Raw genomic sequence first — 27771 nt, 5'->3', positions numbered from 1 at the left:
GCAGTGTGCACCTCTTCTGAAGCCAGGAAGTGTACACCTGGCTTCAGAGATGCAGTGACGCTACCGGGATGAGTGGCACACTTGTGCTAGATTTGCATGAGCGGTTATGACGCCACTCCTGCAAATTATGTTATCACGCCCACAGGGACGTGAAAACATGGAAAGAGGGCTGACTAGTCTACGGCAGCCTCATCGACTAAACAAAGCCCTTATTTACCATAACCTAAATAAACACTAAAGGTCAGAGTCAACATTTGCTTTTTTTTATTGTCACTTTTCCTTTCTTTTGTTTTGTGGTATTCGTTGAGATTTTTTTCTTCAAAATTGTGAATGTGGTCCATAATCTGAGAGGCATGGATCTGAGAGGCAGAGAAGGGGGTAATAGGATACAAGGGTGGGTCAGACGGGTGAAAGGTGTGTTTTTCTGGGCCCAGCGCCGCTTTCTCTTTATTCCCCATACTCCAAGAGTCCCGACGCCTGCGGCTTGCTTCACTTACACCCTCCCAGTGAGGCGCCCCCTCATCTCGTCATCAGGACCGCTTCCCCCACCATATGTGGCAACCACAGATTGCTCCGCACCCGCCCTATAAGACAACACCTGGCCTATAAGATGAACCCCCTGACTTTTGAGAAGATTTTCAGGGGTTAAAAAGTCGTCTTATACACCGGAAAATACGGTAGTCTTAAAGGGACTCTGTCACCTGAATTTGGCGGGACTGGTTTTGGGTCATATGGGCGGAGTTTTCGAGTGTTTGATTCACCCTTTCCTTACCCGCTGGCTGCAATATTGGATTGAAGTTCATTCTCTGTCCTCCGTAGTACATGCCTGAGCAAGGCAAGATTGCTAATGGGCAGGCATGTACTATGGAGGACAGAGAATGAACTTCAATCCAATATTGCGGCCAGCATGCAGCCAGCGGGTAAGGAAAGGGTGAATCAAACACTCGAAAACTCCGCCCATATGACCCAAAACCAGTCCCGCCAAATTCAGGTGACAGAGTCCCTTTAAGGTGAGGCAAAAGATGAAACGTTCATTTACAAGTTATAATGAATCTTCAACATGTAAAAAAAAAAAAAAAAAAACCCTGAGGTTGTAATTCATATCTGTAAATACCTGTGGCAGGCTGCAGTATCGGAATAACTCAGGAAGCTCCTGGAAGTCCTGAACTTTTGTAATAGCTTTTTGATCTGGAACATACTCAGAGTTCAAAATGGCCACATCCCTCATGGCAATCATTCCAGGTGCCGACAGTTCTTTTTTGCAAACTCTCTCAAAGACTCCTCTGCAAAGAATAGGGATCTTCATTCAATAATGGAAAAGCAGATGTAAATATTGTCTACAAGGTTCTAATACATTGCCTTAAAGAGTGCCTATCATTTCAGGTAACACTTCAGAAAAAAAAAAGCTTTCATGTAACCATGAGGAATAATACTATTTCTTACATTATATGACTAGTATTCTAAATGTTTAGTATTCTCCTCTCTTGAGGCGCTCTAATTTTCAGTTGTCTCTGAGTTAGTGGGTGACGACTGCAATGTTGTCTCCCAGACACAATGCACAAAGTCATGAGGGTTTTCTGTTCTTACTTCTGTGTGTAGCACACAAGCAGTAGTATGGAAGACATTAAACAGTACTGAGCTGTGTAGCTGTGAATCTAGCACTGGAGTGAGGAAAATAGTTTTTGAGAAGCTGTTGCACCATCTGTGACAGTCACCTTCCCCGCCATAGATTTAAATATGAGCTGTATACAGATACTTGAGTGAGCTGGCAGTCTGTTTTGCTTTGACCAAGACGGATTTTAACGTTTTTTTTATTCTCTAGCGTGAACGATGAATTCTAGAGGCGGAGGGGAGGTTACTCATCAATGGAGAAATAATCAGATTTCTCCAAGATATGCATATATCAACGGTTTTTTATATTCGCTTGTACTATGCAAAATCTGATGAAACAGAAACCATTTAACTAAAGGAGCAGTCTGCTAAACAGTAAATCACGTTGTACCTGAAGTCATCCAAGTCTTCGTGTGACACCAGGTTTTTAATAACAAGGAATCCATTATCCTCATAGAACTGTCTCTGCTCCGTGGTCAGGAGATCATTGTTCAAGGTAAATCTGTTGGGGATAAGCACAAAAGCAAAGTCGTCAGATGTTTTTGAAATGCAGAATGCAAAATGATAAAGAAATAAGTAAAATGTGATTTATGACAATCTTTATACTTGTTATTGTGTTTGAAAGCAGAAAAAAATGATACTACATGCCCTCACTTAGTCTAAAGGTCAAACTGGATTTTTCTCCTGCTCCTGGACTGTAACTAGTCACAGTGTTTCTCTATCTTGTAGCACCAATGATGTAGTCTCCACCCAAATAACGGTCACCTACATACTTGATATCTTGAGCAATTGTTATCATATATCAATTGCTTTCAGCCATTTCTATTTTTCCACCTCTTCCCTAACTCCGTAATGTCAGCCTGCACTAAAAATAACAGAGCTTGTTGGGCACGTGATAGCTGCTGTCTGGACCCCCATTAGGCTGACATCTATTTTTCTCCCATACACATGACCCCACTATGAATATGTGCTTTAATTCTGGAGAGGAGAGAAAGCCACTCCCAGGGAAAAGATCAGGTATTTTAATTCCCACTGCCCAAACCTTAATGGTCCCAGTACAGATCGTGATGTCCGGACCAGCACGGGTCTTATGATCCCAACTCAACAGCCATATAAATGCCTGAGAGGACAACGTGGGCCGCACTCGGACCATGAATGCTTAAAGTGTAAAAATAGATTAATCTTTCCAAACATCATCTGCAGATATGAGGAGGTCCCCATACACATTAAATGTTACGTGTTACGGAACCACTCAGCACCCAGAATATGTTGTGCAGTTATATGTATGTATAATAGGTTCCATATGAGATGCATCAGCCCACAGGCTGCGCCCCTGGGCAGTGGGGACACGATATTCCCCTTCTGTCCTCCCCCACCTTTGTAATTCCCACAGTAAATATCGGCAGGCTCCGGCCACCTGCAGCTATTGTAATGTATGTCTGGCCTGCCGCTTTTCAATTGGCCTGCCCTCTGTATCTGTGTGATATATTCTGTGTCCTGTGAATAAAGTGTAGTCAAACTGGAGAAACGTGGAGAAGCAGTGAGATTTTATATGCGCCCATGTAATCAAGGAATTCCAGCCAGCGTCCTTCATTCAGACTCCAGCCAAAGCAGAGTGGACCTCCTGAAACACGGGGTGGTACTGAAAAAGGTACCCCAGCTTGGTAGACCCCGTTACAAGTGGGATTGGCCACCCTTGTGTATAGGAGCCCTTAAGATGGACAGGTACGAAGCCACACAAATATATATATATATATATATATATATATATATATATATATATATATATATATATATATATATATATATATATATATATATATATATATATATATATATATATATATATATATATATATCCCCATGCACATAAACTATATATGTACACATAAATTTAGAAGGTTGGAGAGAGCCGTTGTGTGTGACGGGGTCCTGCTCTTGAGATAGATGCAATTCCTACTACATTGAACAGACATTTATGGCATTCACGGCTTGTGTTCTTCTATCTACTTGCCTTATTAGTAAACCTATAAAGCAAACAAGCAGCAAAATATATTGTCTTAAGGCAATAATGTAAATGGAATATAAAGAAAAAAAAATGATATACAGGGAATACATAAAATATAATCAATTTTTATTGAAAAGCCATTAAAACAGGCATGGAATCAAAGATCGAAACAGGCAAAAAAATATCAAACAAAAAGGAGGGTATGCATGCAATTTATTGCTGCAATGATGAGGATCAAATGGATTTCAAATAAAGTGCAACACAAAAATTATTATACATGAAGTAATATGAGCTGGAACAAATTACTTGTACATAGTGTGCAAAAGCCAGCTAGCTGAAAGATGTAAAAAAATATATAGGAAACTGTCAGAAATTAAGGAAATTATTACACGCTACTAAGTAAAGTCTAAATTGCCAGTGTATATATTAAAAAAATGAAGCCTCTACTTATTAACATATAATAATTTCCTTAATTTCTGATGCGTGTAAATTTTCTTAAATACTTTCACATCTTACATGTAGCTGACTTTTATCAACTATGTACAACTTATTTCAAGCTCAAAGGGCTTCATGTATAATTATTTTTGTCTTGCACTTTATTTTCAATCAATGTGCCTTGATCTTTTGCGGTACTTTATATGCATTTATAGATCCTCATCATTGCAGCCATCATTTGCATACATACCCTCCTTTTTGTTTTGTTTTTTTGGTCTATTTTGATGTCTTTAATCCATGTCTGTGTTTAATGGCTTTTCAACAAAGATTTATTATATTTTATATGTATTCACTCTGTGGCATTTTTTCTTTTCTTCATATTCTTTATTAGATTGAAGGTTAAAAATAAAATAAACTTACCTAAATGTTGGTGAATGGGTAGCTGTTGTAACCTGTCCTGACACAGGAACTGCTGTCTGAAATTCTATTTAAGGCAAACACAATTCTTTATAGGATCACAAGCATTTAGGATTCCTTTTGTTATGACATTAACAGGATCTGATAGGTACAGAATTAAAGGGAACCTGACAAATTCATGCTGTCCAAACCAAGGGCAGTAGGAATCAGAGCTGGGCTGGGCGATTGCAGCCATGTACGGTATGTTTTACTCAAACACTCTGGGGTCTCAGAGAAGAGGTCTTTAGAAAAGCCAACTTACTGATCTGCTCCTTCTTTTGTAACATTTCATTACATTTATCGTAGTATTCATGATCAGTGATGACAATTTCCAGCTTGAGTTTTAATGGTGCATACAACAAGTTACTGTATTTTTTCAGGGTAAATACCTTTTTAATAAACACATTTACACACAGCAAAACTAAGTTTTTAGCACACCAAAATCTGTAAGTCTTTACATGCCAGTTGGCAAAACGTGCATAAGCTAGCCTAATCTAAAGGTAGAGAACTTCCTAGAAATAAGAGAGAAAACACCATAACGGACGAGCTACCGGTGGTGTTCGTAAGGTCACTGTATCTTATCAGGAATATAAATCAGGATTGATCTGTACATGGAAAGGTACCTTACCTGTGTAAAGTGCAAATGAATATTAACTGACTGTGACTGAAGTTCAGAATTTTCACCTTTCGTAACATAACTGTGATAAAAGAAGATTACTAAACTAAAGGTAAAATGCCAACTGCTTTCCAGATAGAAGGAATTGATATCACCTGGGTGTATTTACTTTATGAACATTACTTTGCTTATTTGGTTCCATGGTCATGCAGGAATGGGAAGTACAAAAATGACGCACAAAATCTTCACTCTTTAGCTACTATGCAGAAGGAAGAGAAGAAGAGAATACCTCCCAACTATAAACAAATATATATACATGTAATTATAAAGCACAAATATGTCCTGCAATTGAGGGAAAATATCCCTACCTAGACACTCCAAGGGTGTCAAATCAACTGAATAGCTCCAAGAACATAGAACCACCAAAAAACGGAGCAAAAACATTCCAAATACATAATTAGAATAAGATACAAAGTTTATTTAAATAGTATAAAATAACAATACAGCTAAAAATTATATGTATATCTGCTGTAAGCAGTATATACTAACACAGAGGTATCGCAGGGAAAACATATCGGTACACCGGATTACATGTGAGTGACAATTCATCCCTTGGGTAAGGAGTAGGTGCATATCTATCTATCTATCTATCTATATACAGAGCAGAAAAATGGTGGGCCCTATAAAGATTTATAGATCACGGTATCCCCATGTAAAACGGGTCCACAATCTGCTATATAGCAAGTAGTATTGCAAACTTACCCATAATAAGAATCAGGGGAGCAACCCTCACTTCACCCGGCAGCCCCGACGCGCGTTTCGCGGTGTAGCTTTTTTCTGATATATATATATATATATATATATAAAAAATATATATAGATATATAGATAGAAAAAAATGGAACAGCACAGATCCTATACTTATCTTCGGGTGCAAAGCCCAAACAACCCGTCCAATGGTTGTTATCAATCCAGATAGATCACAAAAGCAGGCAGCACTCCATGTTCTTAAAGGCAATATGCAGGTGTTTATTGAGCCCACATCTCCATGCAACGTTTCGGCTACAACTGAGCCTTTCTCAAAGCTTGAGAAAGGCTCAGTTGTAGCAGAAACGTTGCATGGAGATGTGGGCTCAATAAACACCTGCATATTGCCTTTAAGAACATGGAGTGCTGCCTGCTTTTGTGATCTATCTAGATAGATAGATATAGATATATATATAGATATGCACCTATTCCTTACCCCAGGGATGAATTGTTTCACTCACATGTAATCCGGTGTACCGATATGTTTTCCCTGCGATACCTCTGTGTTAGTATATACTGCTTACAGCAGATATACATATAATTTTTAGCTGTATTGTTATTTTGTACTATTTAAATAAACTTTGTATCTTATTCTAATTATGGTATTTTGAATATTTTTGCTCCGTTTTTTGGTGGTTGTATAAACAAATAAAGTCAGAAACATTTTAGACTAATATACTTCCCTAACCATGACCTGTACTTTACACATGTCCAGACAAAAAACTGAAGTCCATTAGTGATCCCACGCAGTACGGTTAACCCTTTCTTTGCCTCCATAGTGTTCACCACACATCATGATGCCACCACAGTGCTCACCATGCAGTATATTGTCTCCACAATGCCCCACAGTAGATATCTCCCCCCCCCCCCACACACAGTATGATGCCTCCATAGTAGATATCCCCCCACATTCACAGTAGGTTGCCTCCACAGTAGAAATCTCCCCCCCCTACACACACAGTATGATGCCTCCACAGTCACAGTAGGTTGCCTCCACAGTAGATATCCCCCCACACTCACAGTAGGTTGCCTCCAGAGTAGCTATCTCCCCACACACAGTATGATGCCTCCACAGTGGATATCCCCCCACGCTCACAATAGGTTGCCTCCACAGTAGATATCCCCCCACACTCACAATAGGTTGCCTCCACAGTAGATATCCCCCCCACACTCACAGTAGGTTGCCTCCACAGTAAATATCCTCCCACACTCACAGTAGGTTGCCTCCACAGTAGATATCTCCCCCACACACACAGTATGATGCCTCCACAGTAGAAATCCCCCACACTCACAGTAAGTTGCCTCCACAGTAAATATCTCCCCCCCCACACACAGTATGATGCCTCCACAGTAGATATCCCCCCACACTCACAGTAGGTTGCCTCCACAGTAGATATCCCCCCACACTCACAGTAGGTTGCCTCCACAGTAGATATCTCCCCCCCACACACAGTATGATGCCTCCACAGTAGATATCCCCCCACACTCACAGTATGATGCCTCCACAGTAGATATCCCCCCCACACACAGTATGATGCCTCCACAGTAGATATCCCCCCCACACTCACAGTAGGTTGCCTCCACAGTAGATATCCCCCACACTCACAGTATGATGCCTCCACAGTAGATATCCCCCCACACTCACAGTATGATGCCTCCACAGTAGATATCCCCCCACACTCACAATAGGTTGCCTCCACAGTAGATATCCCCCCACACTCACAGTAGGTTGCCTCCATATTAGATATCCCCCTACACTCATAGTATGATGCCTCCACAGTAGATCCCCCCTTTCACACAGTATAATGCACCCACCATACATTACCCCACAGCCCTCACAAAGTATGATCCATCATCAGCCTTTTCTTGCGGCATGAAGCCGCCAATATGGTATGATGCCTATAGTTCTCAGCACATAGCATGAAACCCCCATAGTGCCACCCTTCCCCCTCATAAAGAATTATGCCTCCCACATTATATTTCTTTTCTGCAGAGGTCAGATGTGCCAATCATAAGAAATCTAGCACTGTATCCATGTGCAATCACTGAGGCGTATCAATGCACTGTGACTTCCAAATTCATAGACATGCCCCTAGTACACTTCCAGTCTGATTTGCATTTGGATCTCATGACTAGTACATCACTACAAAAAAGTGTTATTTATTTAAAAATCCAAAATACAGACACAAATGCATATAATAGTGGGTGAGTAATGTGCATTGGGTCTTTGGTGGGTAAGTTACTTGCAATGTTTACATGACCGTTTCGTGTCCTTTGACAGGGAGTTATTTCCTATTCTATGTGTGTACATGTTTACTTAAATCAGCCAAGTACGGTATATATGATTACTATAAATCTATTATATGACATGTTTATTACTCAGCATGTGCAATATTTATTCTATGCTATTTTGTCTATTGTGGGGTCCTCTTGATTCATCACCTGCTATTACGGTATATGCATTTATGTCTGTATTTTTTATAATCCTGTATGATCTAATAAAGTATACAGTTTTTAAAATGTATAAATCACTGATTCAGTCCTAGAATTCTTTGTTTGTTTTTTGGATTAAGATACAGTATGGGGGCCGACCGACTGTCCTCTGACAGATGGGGGGGGGGGCAAGAAAAATCAGGACATTTAAATAGAAATTTTGTTAAATTACATCCTCTGTATACGACTACAAATGTGTTACTACAATAAATGGCTGTGATGTCGCTGTCTATGGTTTCTTTGTTTTTTTTCCCATAAAAGAAGAAAAATATGAAAATCATCCATAGGTAAAAAAAAATATAAAGTCCTACTACATACAAAAGTCTATCATATATTATACGGAGAACAAGGAGCCAAACATGGAATAAAATGTAAGATCTTTATTGATAAATGCAAAACATTAAAATTTAAACAATCCATAATACGTCAGAGTAAAAACGTAACCAGTACACATGTGAAGGGAAAAGAACCCCCTCCCCCAACAACAATCCCTCATGTATCGTACATAGCCACAGAATACAGAGGGCATGTAGTAGATATAGTAGTGCGAATCTAACAGGAACACCAAATGGTAACACCCATGTAAGTAGGGGCACACTGAATATCATACATAGTCTATCCCAAATGTATAAGGGTGAAGCAGTGTGCCCGACAAACGAATGGGGCAGAAAGATAAGGGTGACCAGGTGGCTTACCGCAAGGGAGATGAAGAGGGAAGGGTGCAGCCAGAGAGCTTCTATATTGTGTTTGTATAGGAGTCTGTATTATATACACATAGAAAGCTATGGGGGTCTGCAATAGCACTGGCGGACTCAGAAGAGTGACCCCATACCTCTTGGGCACCTATGCGACTGCACAGGTTGCACCAATGAGATGTACACCCCTGTATAATAGGTTCAGCAATACAGCATGGGGACTGGTTGTCCCTCCTGTAATAGAAAAATCCTAGGAAGAAGCTGTATTACTGCCATATAAATATACAGTGGGGGGAAATAAGTATTTGATACACTGCTGATTTTGCAAGTTTTCCCACATACAAAGAATAGAGAGGTCTGTAATATTAATCGTAGGTTCACTTCAACTGTGAGACACAGAATCTAAAAATAAAAGCTAGAAAAATCACATTTTATGATTTTTAAATAATTAAAAATTGCATTTTATTGCATGAAATAAGCATTTGATCACCTAACAACCAGCAAGAATTCTGGCTCTCACAGATATGTAAGGCTAGTTTCACATTTGCGGACAAGGGCTTTGCGAAGGGCTGAGTAGTTCCTCCGTTAAGCCCCCCCCCACTGCTGCGACTTTTCCTTCAGCTCCCCCTACGTTGGCATGCGTCCTGTATACGATATCTTTAAAATTGGGTACGCAGGCCATGCGGATGTATGCGGATGCCTCCGTATGCGTTGTTTTGATGCTGCGTGACTGCAACAAAATACATGTTGCGTTCGACCCAGGTCGGAGCAGCGACAAAACGACGCATGCGGAGGCATCCGCATGGCCTGCGTACCCAATGTTAAAGATAGGGTACGCAGGATGCATGCTGACGTAGGCGGAGCTGAAGAGGCGCGGCAGTGGATGGGGCTTAACGGAGGAGCTACGCAACCCTCTGCAAAGCCCTCGTCTGCAAATGTGAAACCAGCCTTAGCTTTTCCTAAAGAAGCCCTCCTACTCTGCACTCATTACCCATACTAATTTCATCTGATTGAAATCATTACCTGTATAAAAGACCTGTCCCTACACTCAAATCCATCACACTTGAACCTCCCCACCATGGCCAAGACCAAAGAGCTGTCTAAGGACACCAGGGTCAAAATTGTAGCACAAGGCTGGGATGGGCTACAGGACATTAGGCAAGCAGCTTAGTGAGAAGGCAACAACTGCTGGCACAATTATTAGAAAATGCAAGAAAATAGAATTAGACTTAGGCTACTTCCACACTAGCGTCGTTCTCGGCCCGTCGCAGTGCGTCGGGCCGACGTACCGACGCTAGCAGTGAATGCGCCGCACAACGGGGACAGCGGATGCATTTTTCCAGCGCATCCGCTGCCCCATTGTGAGGTGCGGGGAGGTGGGGGCGGACCGTCGGCAGCAAAAATAGTTACATGTAACGTTTTTTGCAGCCGACGGTCCGCCACAACATGGCGCAAACGTCGCATGACGGTTGCGACGTGTGGCAAAGCGTCGCAATGCAAGTCAATGGAGGAAAAACACATCCTGCAAGCACTTTTGCAGGATGCGTTTTTTCTATAAAACGACGCATAGCGACGTGCAGTGCACGATGCTAGTGTGAAAGTAGCCTTACCGGTAATTCGGTTTCTAGGAACCTTCCACGACGGCATATGGAGGTTGTCTCTTTGCCCTAATGGGGAACAGGAAACACAGAGGTTAAAAAGACCTCCCACTTGCCAGTGACTTACAACTGAAACCATAGCACCATTTTACCTTCTGAATCCCAGAACTAATCCAGGAATACATATATAGGGTGGGAAATTAGCGCCGTCGTGGAAGGTTCCTAGAAACCGAATTACCGGTAAGTCTAATTCTATTTTCTCTAGTCACCTTCCACGACGGCATATGGAGGAATACCAACTAATTTGACACTAGGGAGGGACAACGGCCTGGAGAACTTTACGGCCAAAGACTAAGTGCTTATTGGACAATACATCTAATCTATAATATTTGGAGAAGGTATGGAGTGAGGACAACGTTGCTGCCCTGCAGATCTGCTCCGGAGATGCGCCTGGTCTTTCTGCCCAGGAACCTGATGTACATCTGGTTGAGTGGGCCTTGATCTCTATTGGAGGTAGTTTATTTTGAGCAAGGTAAGCTTGTGTTATAGCTTTTTTGATACATGTAGCAATGGTACTTTTAGCTACTTTCTTCCCCCTATTTTGTCCTGAGAGATGGACAAAAAGGTTATGATCAATTCTGAGAGCGCGGGTTTGATCTAAGTAGTGTAATAGAATACGCCAAACATCAAGAGTGTTGAATTTTATTTCTTCCGAGTTTGCAGGTTTATTGCAAAAAGTTGGTAGAACGATCTCTTGGGAACGATGGAATTTAGAGACCACTTTTGGAAGAAAAGAAGAATCAAGACGAAGCACTATTGAATCTTCTCTAACCAGTAGATAGGGTTTTCTTATCGATAAGGCCTGTAGTTCACCCACTCTTCTAGCCGAAGTTATGGCTACCAAAAAAACAGTTTTATAAGCAAGATTTTGTGGAGAACAGGAAGACAAAAGGTTCAAAAGGTGGACCTGTAAGACCTTGAAGCACAACATTGAGATCCCATGGAGGAACTATGACCTGTTTTCTAGGGTTCATTCTAATTGCTGAGGTCATAAATCTTTTGATCCAGCGATGACCTGCTAGATCTTGATCAAAGACAGAACTGAGCGCAGAGACCTGGACCTTCAGAGTACTGGGTCTCAGACCTACCTCCAAGCCTTTTTGTAAAAAATCTAATATCCTAGGTATATTCGGCTTGAGAGGGTCTGGAGAGTTAGGTAGACAAAAAGATGAAAACTTTTTCCAGATTTTATTGTAGATGGCGTTTGTTACTGGTTTCCTGGATTTTTGCAGGGTAGCTATGGCAGGGTTTGATAACCCTTTTGCTTTCAATACCTGGGCTTCAGAAACCACGCCGCTAAGTTCCATCTCTGAGGGTCTGAGGCCGGCGTCACATTCAGCGTATGAAATTCCGGTCCGTTTTTTACGGCCGTAATACGCCACAAAATTCCAAAAATGGTGATCCGTATGTAATCCGCAGGCAAGGTGTGGTTGCATATTTTGCGCCTGTAATGTTGCGTATGTAATCCGTATGACAACCGTAATGGGTTTTTTTCACGCAACCTGACAAAATGGACATTTAACGGTTTTTGAGGCTGAAATTGATTTAAATAACCATCAGCAACCCTATTTCAGGCCTCTACAACAGGTGGCACACTCCCATATGGCCATTTTGTGGTTGTGCATCTGTTGTTGTGTTGTGGTAACGTTTGCACCATGTTTGACTTCACTTCACCCCAACGCAGCGGGCTTTGTTTAACTGTTTAACTGGGTCTTGTCGCGTCAGTTTGGCCAGCCGTATCCTGTGATTGTAGATCCGCGAAGGAGGAGAAGAAGAATGTGGGTGCATCCTCTTTGGACCCAAAGCCTCACTAAAGGCCATTTTCATAGGCTCTATACAGCTCTGCGGGCACATCCTGAAAAATTCTCTCTCTACTGTCGCATGACGATCAGAACATTTGATATATTGTTGGAGATATTACGTCCAGGTATCACCTATCAGGATACAAGGATGCGCAAAGCCATATCCACAGAGGAGCGTCTTCTCCTTACCTTACGGTATGTATTCAACATCCTCACATACTGTATGTTGATGATATTTTTTTTGTGTGTGTTTCTTTCTATCAGGTATTTTCATGTATATGTGTACATTAGGTCACAAGCAGATCTCCCAAAGTTTGTGAAATGTTATAGTTAAGCACCCTAAGGACATTTTTCATTTTACAGCGTTAAGCATGTTTTATAAAATATGATTGTGCTTCTTCATGTTTTGTGTGAACCCTTGTAACCTACCTAATATTGTTTTTTTTTTTCACTTTCAGCTTCCTGACCACTGGATTGTCGTTTGCGGGACTCCACCTGGAGTTTTTGATTGGCAGCTCAACAATTTCGGGCATTGTGCGATCAACCTGTAGGCAAATATAGGATAAACTCAAGGACCTTGTGATGCCTGAGCCAAAACAGGCTGATTGGCATAAAATAGCCCGTGGGTTCCAGGCCAATTGTGACTTCCCAATCTGCATTGGCGCGGTAGATGGTAAACATATCAGGGTCCGTAAGCCGCCGAACTCTGGCTCCCAATTCTACAATTATAAGCAGTTTTTATCTGTAGTTCTGTTAGCGGTAGCTGACAGTAACTACAGGTTTATAATTGTAGACATTGGGGCCTATGGCCAAACTGGAGACTCTAGGGTCTTCAATTCGTCCATTTTGGGTCGGCGGCTACGTGACAACCAGTTAGATCTCCCACCACAACAACTCCCAGGCTCCACTGCAGAAGGAGTGCCTTTTGTTTTTGTTGGAGATGAGGCGTTCCAACTGACCAGACACCTCATGAGGCCTTATCCCCGGCGCAACCTTGACCACCGTCGGAGGATCTTTAATTTGCGGCTTTCTAGGGCGCGGAGACTGGCGGAGTGCGCCTTTGGTATTTTGGTGGCCAAATGGCGTGTCCTCCAGTCTGCCATTCAGCTCAGTGAGGCTACAGTGAATTAAGTCATCAAAGCCTCTGTAATTTTGCACAATTATACCCGCATACATGATTGCTTCTCAGATGATATTGGTGAACACATGTTGAGTAATGTAATTAGGCCTACACCACATGGCCCTCCTCCGCGCCGTCCCTTTTCTGGCATAAAAGTTAGGGATGTTTTCACAAATTATTTTGTTTATCCTCAGGGTTCTACTCCCTGGCAAGATTATGCTGTTTCTCAGTTGCGATTTACTTATTTTCTACATATATTTTTCAAATGTAATTTTTTACGAAACTGAAACAGTACTGTGTGTGTTGTATTTCCTTAATGACCAGATGTTTATGAACAGAGCATATGTGTGTGATGTAATAATGATTGGTCCACAAACATCAATTTGACAAAAAAATTTTACTAACAGCAAAAGCCTTTTTTTGTAAACTTGTAACCATATTTTAGGCATATTTTTTTTGTGTTTTTTTTTTGTTTTGGAAAACAACCAAGCACAACAAAGTGCAAATACAGCACAAAAGAGCCAAAAACATGGTTTTGCAGAACATATACCAAGAAAATAAACAAAAATAAAAAACCTTACAGATCCCTGTAAGTTGGCGTGGGAGATGGTGGCAGCTCAGGGCCCTGTTCAGGGGGCCTTTGTTGGGCTAATTGTCCTTCACCCTGTGAGGATGCTGTGGTTTGTTGAGCCCAATACAGGCCTTGTCCATATTGTCCAGTTGGGTGTTGTCCATAAGGTAATTGTCTCTGGCCCTCATGCTGACGGACATATTGGCTGGACTCATACCCAACCTCAAAATGGCCATGTTGTCCAAACCCAGGTTGGGACCAACCTACATCACTGGGTCTGGAAAAGTGGCCATATTGGGAATGTGGGTTGTAGGCTGCCATTTGGTACAATGCTGGCCTTTGTAGATTTTGGGGTGGGAGGGGTTGAGGTGTAGGCATACGTAGAGTAGGTGCTTCAAATCCTGATTGATCCTGCACCTGTTGAGTGAATTGAAGGCGCAAGAGGTTAGTTTGGGAAAGCTGCCTTCTCTCAAGAAATTCAAACACCTCATAGGGGTTATTTGGAGGGGTGCTTAAATCAATCAGGATTTGAATACACCCTCTCACACGTAGCCTCATCACGGGGAAGGGGTCTAAGGTAACGGGCAAGGCTGCGCAAAAAGGCCTCCTCTCCATCATCCGTGGCTGCCCTGGCCAAATAATTGAGGACCAGAGTGTCCACATCACTCCTTGTGGCTTGCAGCGCTCTCCTTCTGCGGCCTCTATGTAAAGCCCCAGCTGCCTGTGGGGAGGACACCAGTGGGCTTGTAGGGCTGCTGCTATGGGCATGTTCCTCCTGGCTTCCAGGATCATGTGCTGCTGAGGGTGGTGGTGCTGCATCTTCCACACTTGCTGCTGGCTGTAGTGATGCCGAAGCCGATGGCCCTTCAAGGATGGAGGTAGAAGAGGCCAAAGATGGGCCTGCCACCTCTTCTTCCAGACTAACGGGATCTCTTACAGCCTCCGAATCAGACCCGGTCTCCCTTTCTGTGAGGTTGGACTGTGTTCTGTTATTAAACAATAAAGCAAATGAAAATAAATTAAAAGTTGAGTAATTTGAGAACATTATTTTATGACACATCTGTGAGCTCGTCTCACGATAATTACCTACACACAACCTCAGATCAGCACAAGATCTCCTTCTCTACTCCCCTCCTATTCCCACAATGGTATACAAGATTTATCTTGTGTATCACCCCTACTGTGGAAACCACTACCACAACACATCATACTGCCGCCTACCATTGAAAGCTACACAAAGAGCATGAAGACCCACCTCTTCAAACAATCAGATAACCTGCAGTAACCACCCATCGACCAAACTACTGCATGAACATCTCTAACCTCGCCTACTGTATTCTAATCCATCCCTTGTTGTAGCTTGTGAGGCTTAGCGGGCAGGGTCCTCTCTCCTCCAGGACCATTTTTACATTTTTTGGTGTAAACATTTTTTGGAATAGGTTTACCCATCCTTACATGTAATTCGCCATGGAATAACCATAACAAATATTAATACTAATATTTTAAACCAAAAATGTGTTGTGTGGTTATGACTTACTGTCTTAGATCCATACTGCCATCCAAAAAGGAAAGACGGTCGTAATAAATATTTCCTTTTTTTCGGTGGTGCTGCTGACCCACTTCTTGCACGCTGCTGCCTTTCCCGCCGGTACTGGTCCCTGATGCTGCGCCATCGTGTCATAACATCATCCACTGCAATGACATGGTAACAAATATTGTTGAAGCTCATTATGCACATTGCTTAATACAGTTGGCATTGATATATTATTATTATTTATATAGCACCATTAATTCCATGGTGCTGTACATGAGAAAGGGGTTACATACAGAGTTCTAGATATCGTTTACAGTAAACAACTTTACAGTGACAGACTGGTACAGAGGGGAGAGGACCCTGTCCTTGCGGACATACATTAAATAATATTTGAACGAGGATAATAAAATGCCTTAACTGATTATCAAAGTTTTGTTGTTTTTTTTCTTTTTTTTCTTCTCTTTTTTTTTTTTTTTTTTAGAAAAATTGTAACAGGGTCAACACCTCTCTAGACGAGTTTTGAGTCCAAAAAAATAGTACCCAACGCAACATCAATATTAGCTATGTACCTAAACACTTTATAATGTTAATCAGCTTTGTTTTTTGTACAAAATGCAAAAAAATAACATAGTAAGAGAAAAAAGTTTATTCCTGTAATCATGTAGGGAAAGCATCTTTCAAGGTAAATTAATGTCAATACATTAGTGTACTTACTAAGTTGTGTCTGCTCCGCACGTGGCCGTTGGGCATAATCTGGGAATAGGATCCCACAGATGGTCCTCCAAGCTGCCTCTTTCCTGGCACAGTTAGAATAATTAGGATCCCGCTGGTCCCAGATTTCTGGCCTTTCTTGGACCAGGATGAGGAGCATATCCACGTTTATTATGCTGGCCATGTTGCTTGCAACTCCGTGGAGGCGAGCGCCAGACTTCCGGGATGTCTGTGTGGCTTTTTCAGCTAATTAGCATGTCTGAGCTTCCCGATTGAGGGCTGGGCTCAATTCCTTGCACCTGGCGATGTCTGGAGATGTCTGGAGTATTTCTCACAAGTCACACTGCTGGTCCGTGTGTAATCCGTATTTTTCTCGCCCCCATAGACTTTCATTGGCGGATTTTTTGCGCACTAAGGTGACAAACGCAGCATGCTGCGATTTTCTACGGCCGTACAAGACCGTATAATACGGATCAGTAAAATATGGCTGATAGGAGCTGGGCCATAGAGAATCATTGTACCGTATGCAATTAGTATTTTCTGCACCTCTCATACGTCCGTAAAACTCGCTAGTGTGACGCCGGCCTGAGAGGAGAATGGGTCCCTGAGAGAGGAGATTGTCCTTTACCAGTAACATTACCGGCCCGCCCACCTGTAGCTGGATAATCAAGTTGAACCAACTTCTTTTGGGCCATAATGGAGCTATCAAAATAGTCGGGGTCCTTTCTATCTGTATTTTCCGTAGCACCTTTGCAAGAATTGGGATTGGTGGAAATGCATAGGCTAGATGAAAATGACAATCTTGGACTAAGGCATCTACTCCTCTGGGATTGCCTCTTGGGTTCAAGGAGAAAAAGGTTTCGACCTTTGCGTTTTGGAGAGAGGCAAAGAGGTCGACTTCTGGGAGACACCACTTGCGTACTAGCATGTTGAATGTTTGATGATCCAGGCTCCATTCGCCGGGGTGAATGTCCTGGCGACTCAGGTAATCTGCCTGAATATTGGCAGCACCTTTCAGATGAATTGCCATCAGGGACAGTAAGTGTTTTTCAGCCCAACAAAAAATTTGAGCGGAGATTTTCTTTAGGCTGATGAATTTTGTACTGCCCTGGTGCTTGATATGAGCCACCGAGGTCATGTCTGAATATATCTGTTGTCCAGAAATCTGACGACTTGCTGCTAACAGGGCCTCCTCCACAGCTTTGAGTTCTCGGAAATTTGACGATTTCCCTCTGATCGACTGGTCCCAAAGACCTGGATAAGGAACATGATTTATCATGGCTCCCCAGCCCCTTTTGCATCTGACTTGATCGTGATTAGTGGAAACTGAATCCAACTCACACCCTTGAGGAGGTTTCTGGCATTCATCCACCATGTTAAGGATGCTTTCACTCGCCCTGGTGTGTGAATCTTTTTGGTTAGAGTGCCAGGACGACCATCCCATTTGTCTAGAATGTGGGCTTGAGCCCAAGCCACTGACTGTATGCAGGCTGTCATGGAGCCCAAGAGCGACATTCCCTCTTGGAGAGTAGATCTCATCTCTTTGAATTTTTTGATCTTTACTACTAATGGTAGTCTGATCGTCTGGAAGGAAGGACATCTGTTTTGCAGAGTCCAGAACTACTCCCAAAAATTTCCTGGTTTTTGAGGGTTGAAGCTGGGATTTTTTTTATATTTGGAATCCAACCCAGAGACCTCAATATCTCTAAAGTGGTTGACACATGGGATATCAGGGTCATCTCGGTGGGAGCCACTATCAGGAGATCGTCCAGATAGGGCACTATACAGACACCTTGTCTCCGGATAAATGACACCGCCTCTGCCATTATCTTGGAGAACACTCTCAGTGCTAATGAAATGCCAAAGGGAAGGACTCCAAACTGATAGTGCTCCACTTGACGACTCCCCTGTATCGCAAACCTGAGATTTTCTGTGTCTCGGGTGAATAGGAATGTGAAAATATGCATCCTTTAGGTCGATGGTTGCCATAAAGGAGTGATGCCCTTTCAAAGGAATGGCTGATTTTACAGACTCCATCTTGAATTTGCAATATTTCACATGTTGATTTAGACCCTTTAAGTTTATAATGATACGGACGTCCCCTGATGGTTTGGGTACCAGGAATAATCGGGAATAATGTCCTAGCCCTCATTCCGATTGTGGGACTGGGGAGATCATGTTTGATTTTAGAAGATCTCTGAGACCTAATGTCAATAAGGCTACTTTCACACTAGCGTCGGTACAGGCCCGTCGCAGTGCGTCGGAACGACGTACCGACGCATACTGTGAAAAAAATCACAACGGGGCAGCGGATGTAGTTTTTCAATGCATCCGCTGCCCCATTGTAAGGTCCGGGGAGGAGGGGGCGGAGTTCCGGCCGCGCATGCGTGGTTGGAAAAAGCGGAACCGACAGACAAAAAAACGTTGCATGCAACGATTTTTTTGTCCCGACGAACTGCAAAAAACACGACGCATCCGTCGCACGACGGATGCCACGTGTGGCAATCCGTCGCAATGCGTCGCTAATTAAAGTCTATGGAGAAAAAGCGCATTCTGCGGGCAACTTTCCAGGATGTGTTTTTTCTCCATAATGACGCATTGCGACGGAGGCCAAATGACGCTAGTGTGAAAGTAGCCTAAATTGTGATCTTTTGATGTTGAAAGGGTAGTAATTTTTAGACCCTGAAAGGGGGGGGGGGGGGGGGAAATTAACTATCAATAGGCCCTCCTTGATAACATTGAGAACCCAGTGGGAACTGGTACGAGAGGAACTCCGCCGGTTAGTGTACACATAAATACATCCTATATGGTTCTATTCACCAACACCCGGGGCAGTGTATAATACAAATAATGCTAATAATTCACCCAACTAATGACGTGATCAAAAGGGTGGGAATAGAAGGGTGCCGTCATGTCTCGTGAAAAAACACATTACATGGTATGTTATACCCGTCTTTTTCCATCATACATGACGGCACCACGAGAGAGTTACAGAGATTTGTATTCTCTTTTAGGGAGGGATCACTGCTTGTAACACTCTTCTCCCAAATGAGAGATCAGAGGTAGCAGATAGGTCTAGCCTATAACGTTTAAAAAATGTAGACGGAGAGGACCAAGTGGCCGCCTTACAGAGTTGGTCAATGGTAGCATCTGCTCTCTCCGCCCACGACATCGCCATGGCCCTCGTGGAGTGGGCTTTCAGACCCTGTGGAACAACCCTGCCTGCACTACTATACGCTAGAATAATGGCCTCTCTCACCCATCTAGCGATAGTTTGTTTTGAGGCTCTAAGGCCCTTCCTTGACCCCTGGAACGAAACAAAGCCCACTGTTTCCTCCAGGATTGTGTCATTTCTAAACACTGTAGGATACATCTCCTGACATCTAGGCAATGGAGTCTCTTCTTTCTTGTTACTAGGACTGGGACAGAAAGAGGGTAGGGTCATATCCTGAGCCCTATGCAATCTCGATACCACTTTGGGGAGATATGCCGGATCTAATTTTAATACAATGCCATCGTCCATAATTTGTGTGTAAGGGGGGGGGGGGGGTGTCAGCTGACAAAGCGTGTAAATCCCCAACCCTACGGGCCGATGTGAGTGCCACTAACAAAGCTGTCTTCAATGTTAGTACTTTATCTGATGTTGAATTTATCGGCTCAAAGGAGCCTTCTGTCAAAGTTGTCAACACTAAATTTAGATCCCATGGTGGAGGAGTAGGGGATGGAACAGAGTCAGCTCTACTACAGGCTCGGATAAACCTCACCACCCACCTATTGCTTGCCAGGTCACAGTTGAATAAGGCTGCTAACGCTGAAATGTGTACTTTGAGGGTACTAACAGATAATCCCAGATCTAAGCCCTTTTTCAGGAACTCCAGTATTGCCACTATCGGGACCTCCCCTTCCCGTATTGGCCCTGAGCTGGACAGGAATTTCTTCCATATTCTCCCATAGATCTTGGTCGTTACTGGTTTTCTGCTACCAAGCAAGGTGGATATTAAACCAGCTGAGAACCCTTCTTTCTCTAACAACGACCGTTCAAATACCAGGCTGTCAAATGTAGCCTGGAATTCTGCGGGTGGTTGAAGGGACCCTGTTAGAAGGTCCTGGTCTTCCAGGAGTACCCACGGGTCCGTCACTGACATCACTCTCAGCCAGTAAAACCATGGTCTTTTTGGCCAAAAGGGAGCTATTACAATCACTCTGGCCTTGTCCTCCCTGATCTTCAGAACTGCTGGAATTAGACATATCGGTGGGAAGGCATACTGTACATGAGTCCTGACGTTCATTCTATGCTGAAGGCGTCTACTGCCAACGGCCTGTCTGCAGGGTTCAGGGAGCTGAACTTTTGAACTTTTTTGTTGGCTTTTGAGGCAAAGAGATCTACACTGGGTCTTCCCCACATGTGCACTATCCGTTGAAAAATTGACTTTTTTAGGGACCATTCCCCTTGCCTTAAGTGGTTCCTGCTCAAAAAGTCTGCCTTTATATTGTCCACACCTCGGATATGCAGGGCCGATAATGAGAGGAAATGCCTTTCGGCTAGAGTCATGAATCTTTCGGCTATGTGCATCAGTGACCGAGAACGGGGTGCCCCCCTGGTGGTTCACGTATGCGACTGCTGTTCGGTTGTCTGATAGGACTCTCACATGATGCCCTGTTAAAGGGAACCTGTCACCCCGAAAATCGCGGGTGAGGTAATCCCACCGGCATCAGGGGCTTATCTGCAGCATTCTGTAATGCTGTAGATAAGCCCCCGATGTTACCTGAAAAAGGAGAAGACGACGTTAGATTATACTCACCCAGGGGCGGTCCCGCTGCTGGTCAGGTCGGATGGGCGTCTCCGGTCCGCTCCGGCGCCTCCTATCTTCTTTCCATGACGTCCTCTTCTGATCTTCAGCCACCGCTCCGGCGCAGGCGTACTTTGCTCTGCCCTCTTGAGGGCAGAAGATAGTACTGCAGTGCGCAGGCGCCGGAAAGGTCAGAGGCCCGGCGCCTGGGCACTGCAGTACTGTGCTCTGTCCTCAACAGGGCAGAGCAAAGTACGCCTGCGCCGGAGCTGTGGCTGAAGATCAGAAGAGGACGTCATGGAAAGAAGATAGGAGGCGCCGGAGCGGACCAGAGACGCCCATCCGACCTGACCAGCAGCGGGACCGCCCCTGGGTGAGTATAATATAACGTCTTTTTCTCCTTTTTCAGGTAACATCGGGGGCTTATCTACAGCATTACAGAATGCTGCAGATAAGCCCCTGATGCCGGTGGGATTACCTCACCCGCGATTTTCGGGGTGACAGGTTCCCTTTAAGTGTGGAAGTAACCTCCTTAGCGCTCTTTCGATCGCTAGGAGTTCCCACTCGTTTGAGGATAGATTTTTCTCCTCTTGAGCCCAGGGGTCTTGGACCCATAGTGTGTCTGAGTGAGCTCCCCATCCCCATGGACTGGCATCCGTTGTGATTACTTTGGTGGCTGTGTATGTCCAGGGAACTCCTCTCTGAGATGACCATCTGTAATTACCATCTGAGTGACTGGAGTACAGAGTGGGAGAATGAGCTTCTGCTCTAGCTGCCCCTGAAGTTCCAGGTCGTTCTGCAGCACACACCATTTCAGCTCTCTTGCATGGAACTGAGCCCATTTTACTGCCGGTATGCAGGAGGTTAGGGACCCCAATACCGACATGGCTCTTCTTAAAGTCATCTCTGGTTTTTTTAATGTTGTCAATCATTTGTTTGATTTTTTCCTCTTTTTCCTCTGGGAGGCAACACTCCTGCGCCACGGAGTCTACCGTTATCCCTAGGAAACTCTGGACCATTGCTGGCTCTAGTTTGGATTTCTTGAGGTTCAGTTGCCATCCTAGTGTCTGTAGAGTGTCCATCACTATTCTGACCTGCTCCTGACAGTGAGAAAAGTTTTCCCCCACTATCAGGAAGTCGTCTAAGTAGGGTATTATCAGAGTATCTTTTTCTCTGAGATGTGCTGTGACCTCTGCAATCAGTTTTGTAAATACCCGTTGGGCTGTTGCGATCCCAAAGGGCAGAGCCCTGTACTGAAAGTGACGCAACTGGGACCCCATCTGAACTGCCACTCTGAGAAACTGACGATCTTGTTGTCTGATTGGGACGTGATAGTAAGCGTCCTTTAGGTCTAGGACTGACATGTAACACTGAGGATATAGCAGTTTCACCGCTGATTTTATTGTTTCCATTTTGAAAGATGGAATTATTAGATATTTGTTGAGGCCTTTTAAATTTATTATTGTCCTCCAAGAATTGTCCGTTTTTCTTAATGAGAAAAAGAAAGGGGGGGGGGGGGGGGCGGGAGTAAAACCCTTTCATCCTTTCCTCTATTGGAACTTCTTCCAAGACGTGTTTGTCTAGGAGTGATATTATTTCTCCTTCCAGACTGTCTTGTTTCTCTCAGGAGGACTGTACCGGGGTCTGCATGTATCTTCTTGGAGACCAGTGGTGGAATTTTAATTTTAGGCCTGATCCTATGATCTGTCGGATCCATGCACTGGAGGAGATCCTCTCCCAGGGTGGAAGGAAGTGAGAGCCTCCCTCCCACCTGAGAAGGACCGTCACTGGGAGGGTTTTTTGGTGTCTCTGGGGGACTTGCCAAAATAGAAACCTTTTCCTCCCCCGGATCGCTTGTCAAAGTTGCTCCTGTCTCGGTCTCTATACTGCTGCCTTCGGAATTTTCGGCCTCTCTGAAAGGAGCACAGAAAGGCAGAAAGGGCTGAAATGGCTGTTTTGGAAAGTTATTCTTTTTGTCACCGCCTTTTTCTAACACTTCGTCTAATGCCTGTCCAAACAGGAAGTTCCCCTCACATGGCAAAGAGCAAAGTTTCATCTTTGCCTGAGTATCTCCTGGCCAGCATTTAAGCCATACTGAACGGCATCCTGTGTTGGCTAAAGCTGCTGACTTCGCTGCCAGTCTGGCTGAGTCTGCTGACGCCTCAGCTAGAAACACTGCCGCTGCTCTCATGGCCGGTATTGCCTCTAGGATAGTTTCTCTGGGAACTTTTTGTTCTACCTGGCTACACAAGTGGCCGCAATAGCTGGCCTTAGTGCTCCTGCTGAGGCTTCCCATGCTGTTTTCAGGGAACTGTCCACCTTTCTATCCAGAGGTTCTTTTAGAGAACCTAGATCTTTAGGGAGTTGACTATTTAGGACTTTTTCTCCGGTTTTTACCATTCCCACTTAATCAGTTCTTGTAGCTGTTCATTAATAGGGAATGACCTCCGTTTTTTCTTTTGCAGACCACTGAACATAAGTTCTTGGGCTGTCTTTTTTGCCTTCTCGTCTACCAGACCCATGGTAGAGCGAACAGCTTTTATATGCTTATCCGTAGCCTCCACTGGAAATGTATCCTCCTCCTCTGAGCTACTATCTGAGCAGCGGGCTGTATCCGAGTCCTCCCGGATCCCATCCCTGCATACACTTACTGTAGCAGGGGCAGCGCTGGGCTCTGCAGACGCAGGGCATGAAGAGCCATCCATACTGAGGGAATTTTTTAGCCTTACCTCAGTTTTGACTTCCAGCAGGATTATATAGAGCTCTGCTCCCAGCACCTGCCTCCAGCGGTCATACACTCCCCCTCCCCCTCCAGGATCCATGTGTCAGAAACCATCAGGCTTGACACGCCGGCCGGCGAAACCCGGAAGTACAGGCTTCAGGGAGATACGAAAACCGGAAGTGACGCGCACGACAGTTGACGTCACTTCCGGAACGCCGAGCAGAATGGAGGAGGAGAAACCGGGAAGCTCGGAGAGGAACCCGGCTGGGGATCCCAGGCCTGCTTTGCCCTCTTGGGGGCGCGGGAAGGGGTCCAGAGGTACCTGCATGCAGGACGACGGGAGCAGCACAGGAGGAGGCAAGGAGCGGCCGCCAGCTGCCCGGATTAACAGTGAAAAGACTGTAAAAGGTACTGCAGTCGCCGGCCACTACAGCACATGGGACCCATCTCCCTGTCCCATGGGGAACAGGAAAGACACTGGCAAGTGGGAGGTCCTTTTGACCTCTCTGTGTTTCCTGTTCCCCTTTAGGGCAAAGAGACAACCTCCATATGCCGTCGTGGAAAGTGACTAGAGAAACAAGATGACTGTCAATCTTGCTCAGTCTGGGATTCCATGCAAAATCTTGTTTCGTGGGGTAAGGAGGATTCTCAGAAAGGTCATGAATTAGCCCAGGAGGTGCTCAATGACCTGAAGAGAGCTGGGACTACAGTCCCAAACATCACCATTAATATAACACACTGCGCCACCATGGATTAAAACCCTGCAGGGCATGCAAGGTCTCCCTGCTCACTCCAGCACATGGCCAGGTTCGTTTTAAGTTCACCATTGACCATCTGGATGACCACAGGAGGCATGAGAGAAGGTCAAGTGGTCAGAGGAGACCAAACTAAAACTTTTTGGTATCAATTCCACTCACCATGTTTGGAGGAAGAAGAAGGATGAGTACAACCCCAAGAACACAGTCCCAACCGTGAAGCATGGTAGGGGAAAAAAAAAAATAAAAAATCATACTTTGGGGGTGATTTTCTGCAAAGGGGACAGGACGACTGCATCGTATTAAAGGAGGATGGATGGGGCCATGCATAGCAAGATTTTGGCCAACAACCTCCTTCCCTCAGTAAGAGAATTGAAGATGGGCCGTGGCTGGTTCTTCCAGCATGACAATGACCTGAAACACACAGCCAGGGTAACTAAGGAGTGGCTCCATAAGAAGCATTTCAAGGTCCTGGAGAGGCCTAGCCAATCTCCAGACCGAACCCAATAGAAAATCCTTAGAGGAGGCTGAAACTCAATGTTGCCCAACGACAGCCCAGAAACCTGAAAGGTGTGTATAAGATCTATAATGAGGAGTGGGCCCAAATCCCTGCTGCAGTGTGTGCAAACTTGGTGAAGAACTACAGAAAAGTTTGGCCTCTGTAATAGCAAACAAAGATTTCTGGACCAAATATTAGGTTCTGTTTGTCAATTGTATCAAATACTTATTTCATGCAATAAAATGCAAATTAATTATGTAAAAATCATACCGTGTGATTTTATGTTTTTTCTCTCTTAAGATTCTGACTCACAGTTGAAGTTGTACCTACGATAAAAATTAGACCTCTCCATTCTTTGTAGGTGGGAAAACTTGCAAAATCATACGTTCCCCACTGTATATGGCAGATATAATAGGGCTGTTAAATAACATTTCTACTACTATATAACGATGACATAGAAAGTTATACGGCAGCTGTATTACTGATACATAGCGATGGTATGCACAGATATACGGCAGCTGTATTACTCGTATATAAAGATGGTATACACAGATATGGCAGCTGTATTACTGGTACATAACGATGGTATACACAGATATACGGCAGCTGTATTACTGGTATATAACGATGGTATACACAGATATGGCAGCTGTATTACTGGTACATAACGATGGTATATACAGATATACAGCAGCTGTATTACTGGTATATAACGATGGTATACACAGGTATACGGCAGCTGTATTACTGGTATATAACGATGGTATACACAGATATGGCAGCTGTATTACTGGTACATAACGATGGTATATACAGATATACAGCAGCTGTATTACTGGTATATAACGATGGTATACACAGGTATACGGCAGCTGTATTACTGGTATATAACGATGGTATACACAGATATGGCAGCTGTATTACTGGTACATAACGATGGTATATACAGATATACGGCAGCTGTATTACTGGTATACACAGGTATACGGCAGCTGTATTACTGGTATATAACGACGGTATACACAGATATGGCAGCTGTATTACTGGTACATAACGATGGTATATACAGATATACGGCAGCTGTATTACTGGTATATAACGATGGTATACACAGGTATACAGCAGCTGTATTACTGGTATATAACGATGGTATACACAGGTATACAGCAGCTGTATTACTGGTACATAACGATGGTATATACAGATATACGGCAGCTGTATTACTGGTATATAACGATGGTATACACAGATATACGGCAGCTGTATTACTGGCATATAACGATGGTATACACAGATATACGGCAGCTGTATTATTGGTATATAACGATGGTATACACAGATATACGGCAGCTGTATTACTGGTATATAACGATGGTATACACAGATATACGGCAGCTGTATTACTGGTATATAACGATGATATATAACGATGGTATACACAGATATACGGCAGCTGTATTACTGGTATATAACGATGGTATACACAGATATACGGCAGCTGTATTACTGGTATATAACGATGGTATACACAGATATACGGCAGCTGTATTACTGGTACATAACGATGGTATATACAGATATACGGCAGCTGTATTACTGGTATACACAGGTATACAGCAGCTGTATTACTGGTATATAACGATGGTATACACAGGTATACAGCAGCTGTGTTACTGGTACATAACGATGGTATATACAGATATACGGCAGCTGTATTACTGGTATATAACGATGGTATACACAGGTATACGGCAGCTGTATTACTGGCATATAACGATGGTATACAGATATACGGCAGCTGTATTACTGGTATATAACGACGGTATACACAGATATGGCAGCTGTATTACTGGTACATAACGATGGTATATACAGATATACGGCAGCTGTATTACTGGTATATAACGATGGTATACACAGATATACGGCAGCTGTATTACTGGTATATAACGATGGTATATAACGATGGTATACACAGATATACGGCAGCTGTATTACTGGTATATAACGATGGTATACACAGATATACGGCAGCTGTATTACTGGTATATAACGATGGTATACACAGATATACGGCAGCTGTATTACTGGTATATAACGATGGTATACACAGATATATGGCAGCTGTATTACTGGTATAGAACGATGGTACACACAGATACGGCCGCTGTATTACTGGTATATAACGATGGTATACACAGATATACGGCAGCTGTATTACTGGTATATAACGATGGTATACACAGATATAAGGCAGCTGTATTACTGGTATATAACGATGGTACACACAGATATACGGCAGCTGTATTACTGGTATATAACGATGGTATACACAGATATACGGCAGCTGTATTACTGGTATATAACGATGGTACACACAGATACGGCAGCTGTATTACTGGTATATAACGATGGTATACAGAGATATACGGCAGCTGTATTACTGGTATATAACGATGGTACACAGATACGGCAGCTGTATTACTGGT

General features: G+C 43.6%; 2 protein-coding genes and 1 long non-coding RNA gene across 3 annotated transcripts in view; all 3 read right to left on the bottom strand.

Moving 5' to 3' along the window:
- The window catches only part of LOC138676199 (phytanoyl-CoA dioxygenase, peroxisomal-like), a 76252-nt gene that overhangs the window by 39085 nt on the left and 9396 nt on the right, over positions 1-27771 (bottom strand). Inside the window, exons 2-4 of the mRNA XM_069765207.1 lie at positions 4475-4530; positions 2003-2113; positions 1115-1283 (exon numbers count right to left, since the gene is read on the bottom strand). Coding sequence (XP_069621308.1) covers positions 1115-1283; positions 2003-2113; positions 4475-4530 — 336 coding nt within the window. The remainder of the gene's footprint in view (positions 1-1114; positions 1284-2002; positions 2114-4474; positions 4531-27771) is intronic.
- LOC138676197 (uncharacterized) lies at positions 14082-20012 on the bottom strand. The gene is made up of 2 exons (XM_069765202.1): positions 15809-20012; positions 14082-15257 (listed from the first exon to the last, which is right to left on the bottom strand). Exon 1 carries the CDS (start codon positions 18114-18116, stop codon positions 16848-16850), a length of 1269 nt encoding a protein of 422 aa, XP_069621303.1. The 5' UTR covers positions 18117-20012; the 3' UTR covers positions 14082-15257; positions 15809-16847.
- LOC138676203 (uncharacterized) lies at positions 14082-26027 on the bottom strand. Its single transcript, XR_011320762.1, has 2 exons — positions 25553-26027; positions 14082-15963 (listed from the first exon to the last, which is right to left on the bottom strand). It is a non-coding gene; the product is annotated as an uncharacterized lncRNA (long non-coding RNA).

The sequence above is a fragment of the Ranitomeya imitator genome, chromosome 4, assembly GCF_032444005.1.
Source record: "Ranitomeya imitator isolate aRanImi1 chromosome 4, aRanImi1.pri, whole genome shotgun sequence".
Taxonomy (NCBI): domain Eukaryota; kingdom Metazoa; phylum Chordata; class Amphibia; order Anura; family Dendrobatidae; genus Ranitomeya; species Ranitomeya imitator.
The sequence above is the reverse complement of the archived record's forward strand: the minus strand, read 5'-3'. Positions and strand labels throughout refer to the sequence as shown.

What these genes read in the sequence shown, in the direction of transcription:
- LOC138676197 (XM_069765202.1), bottom strand. Translation starts at nt 18,116, where the DNA reads ATGTCCTTCCTTCCAGACGATCAGACTACCATTAGTAGTAAAGATCAA.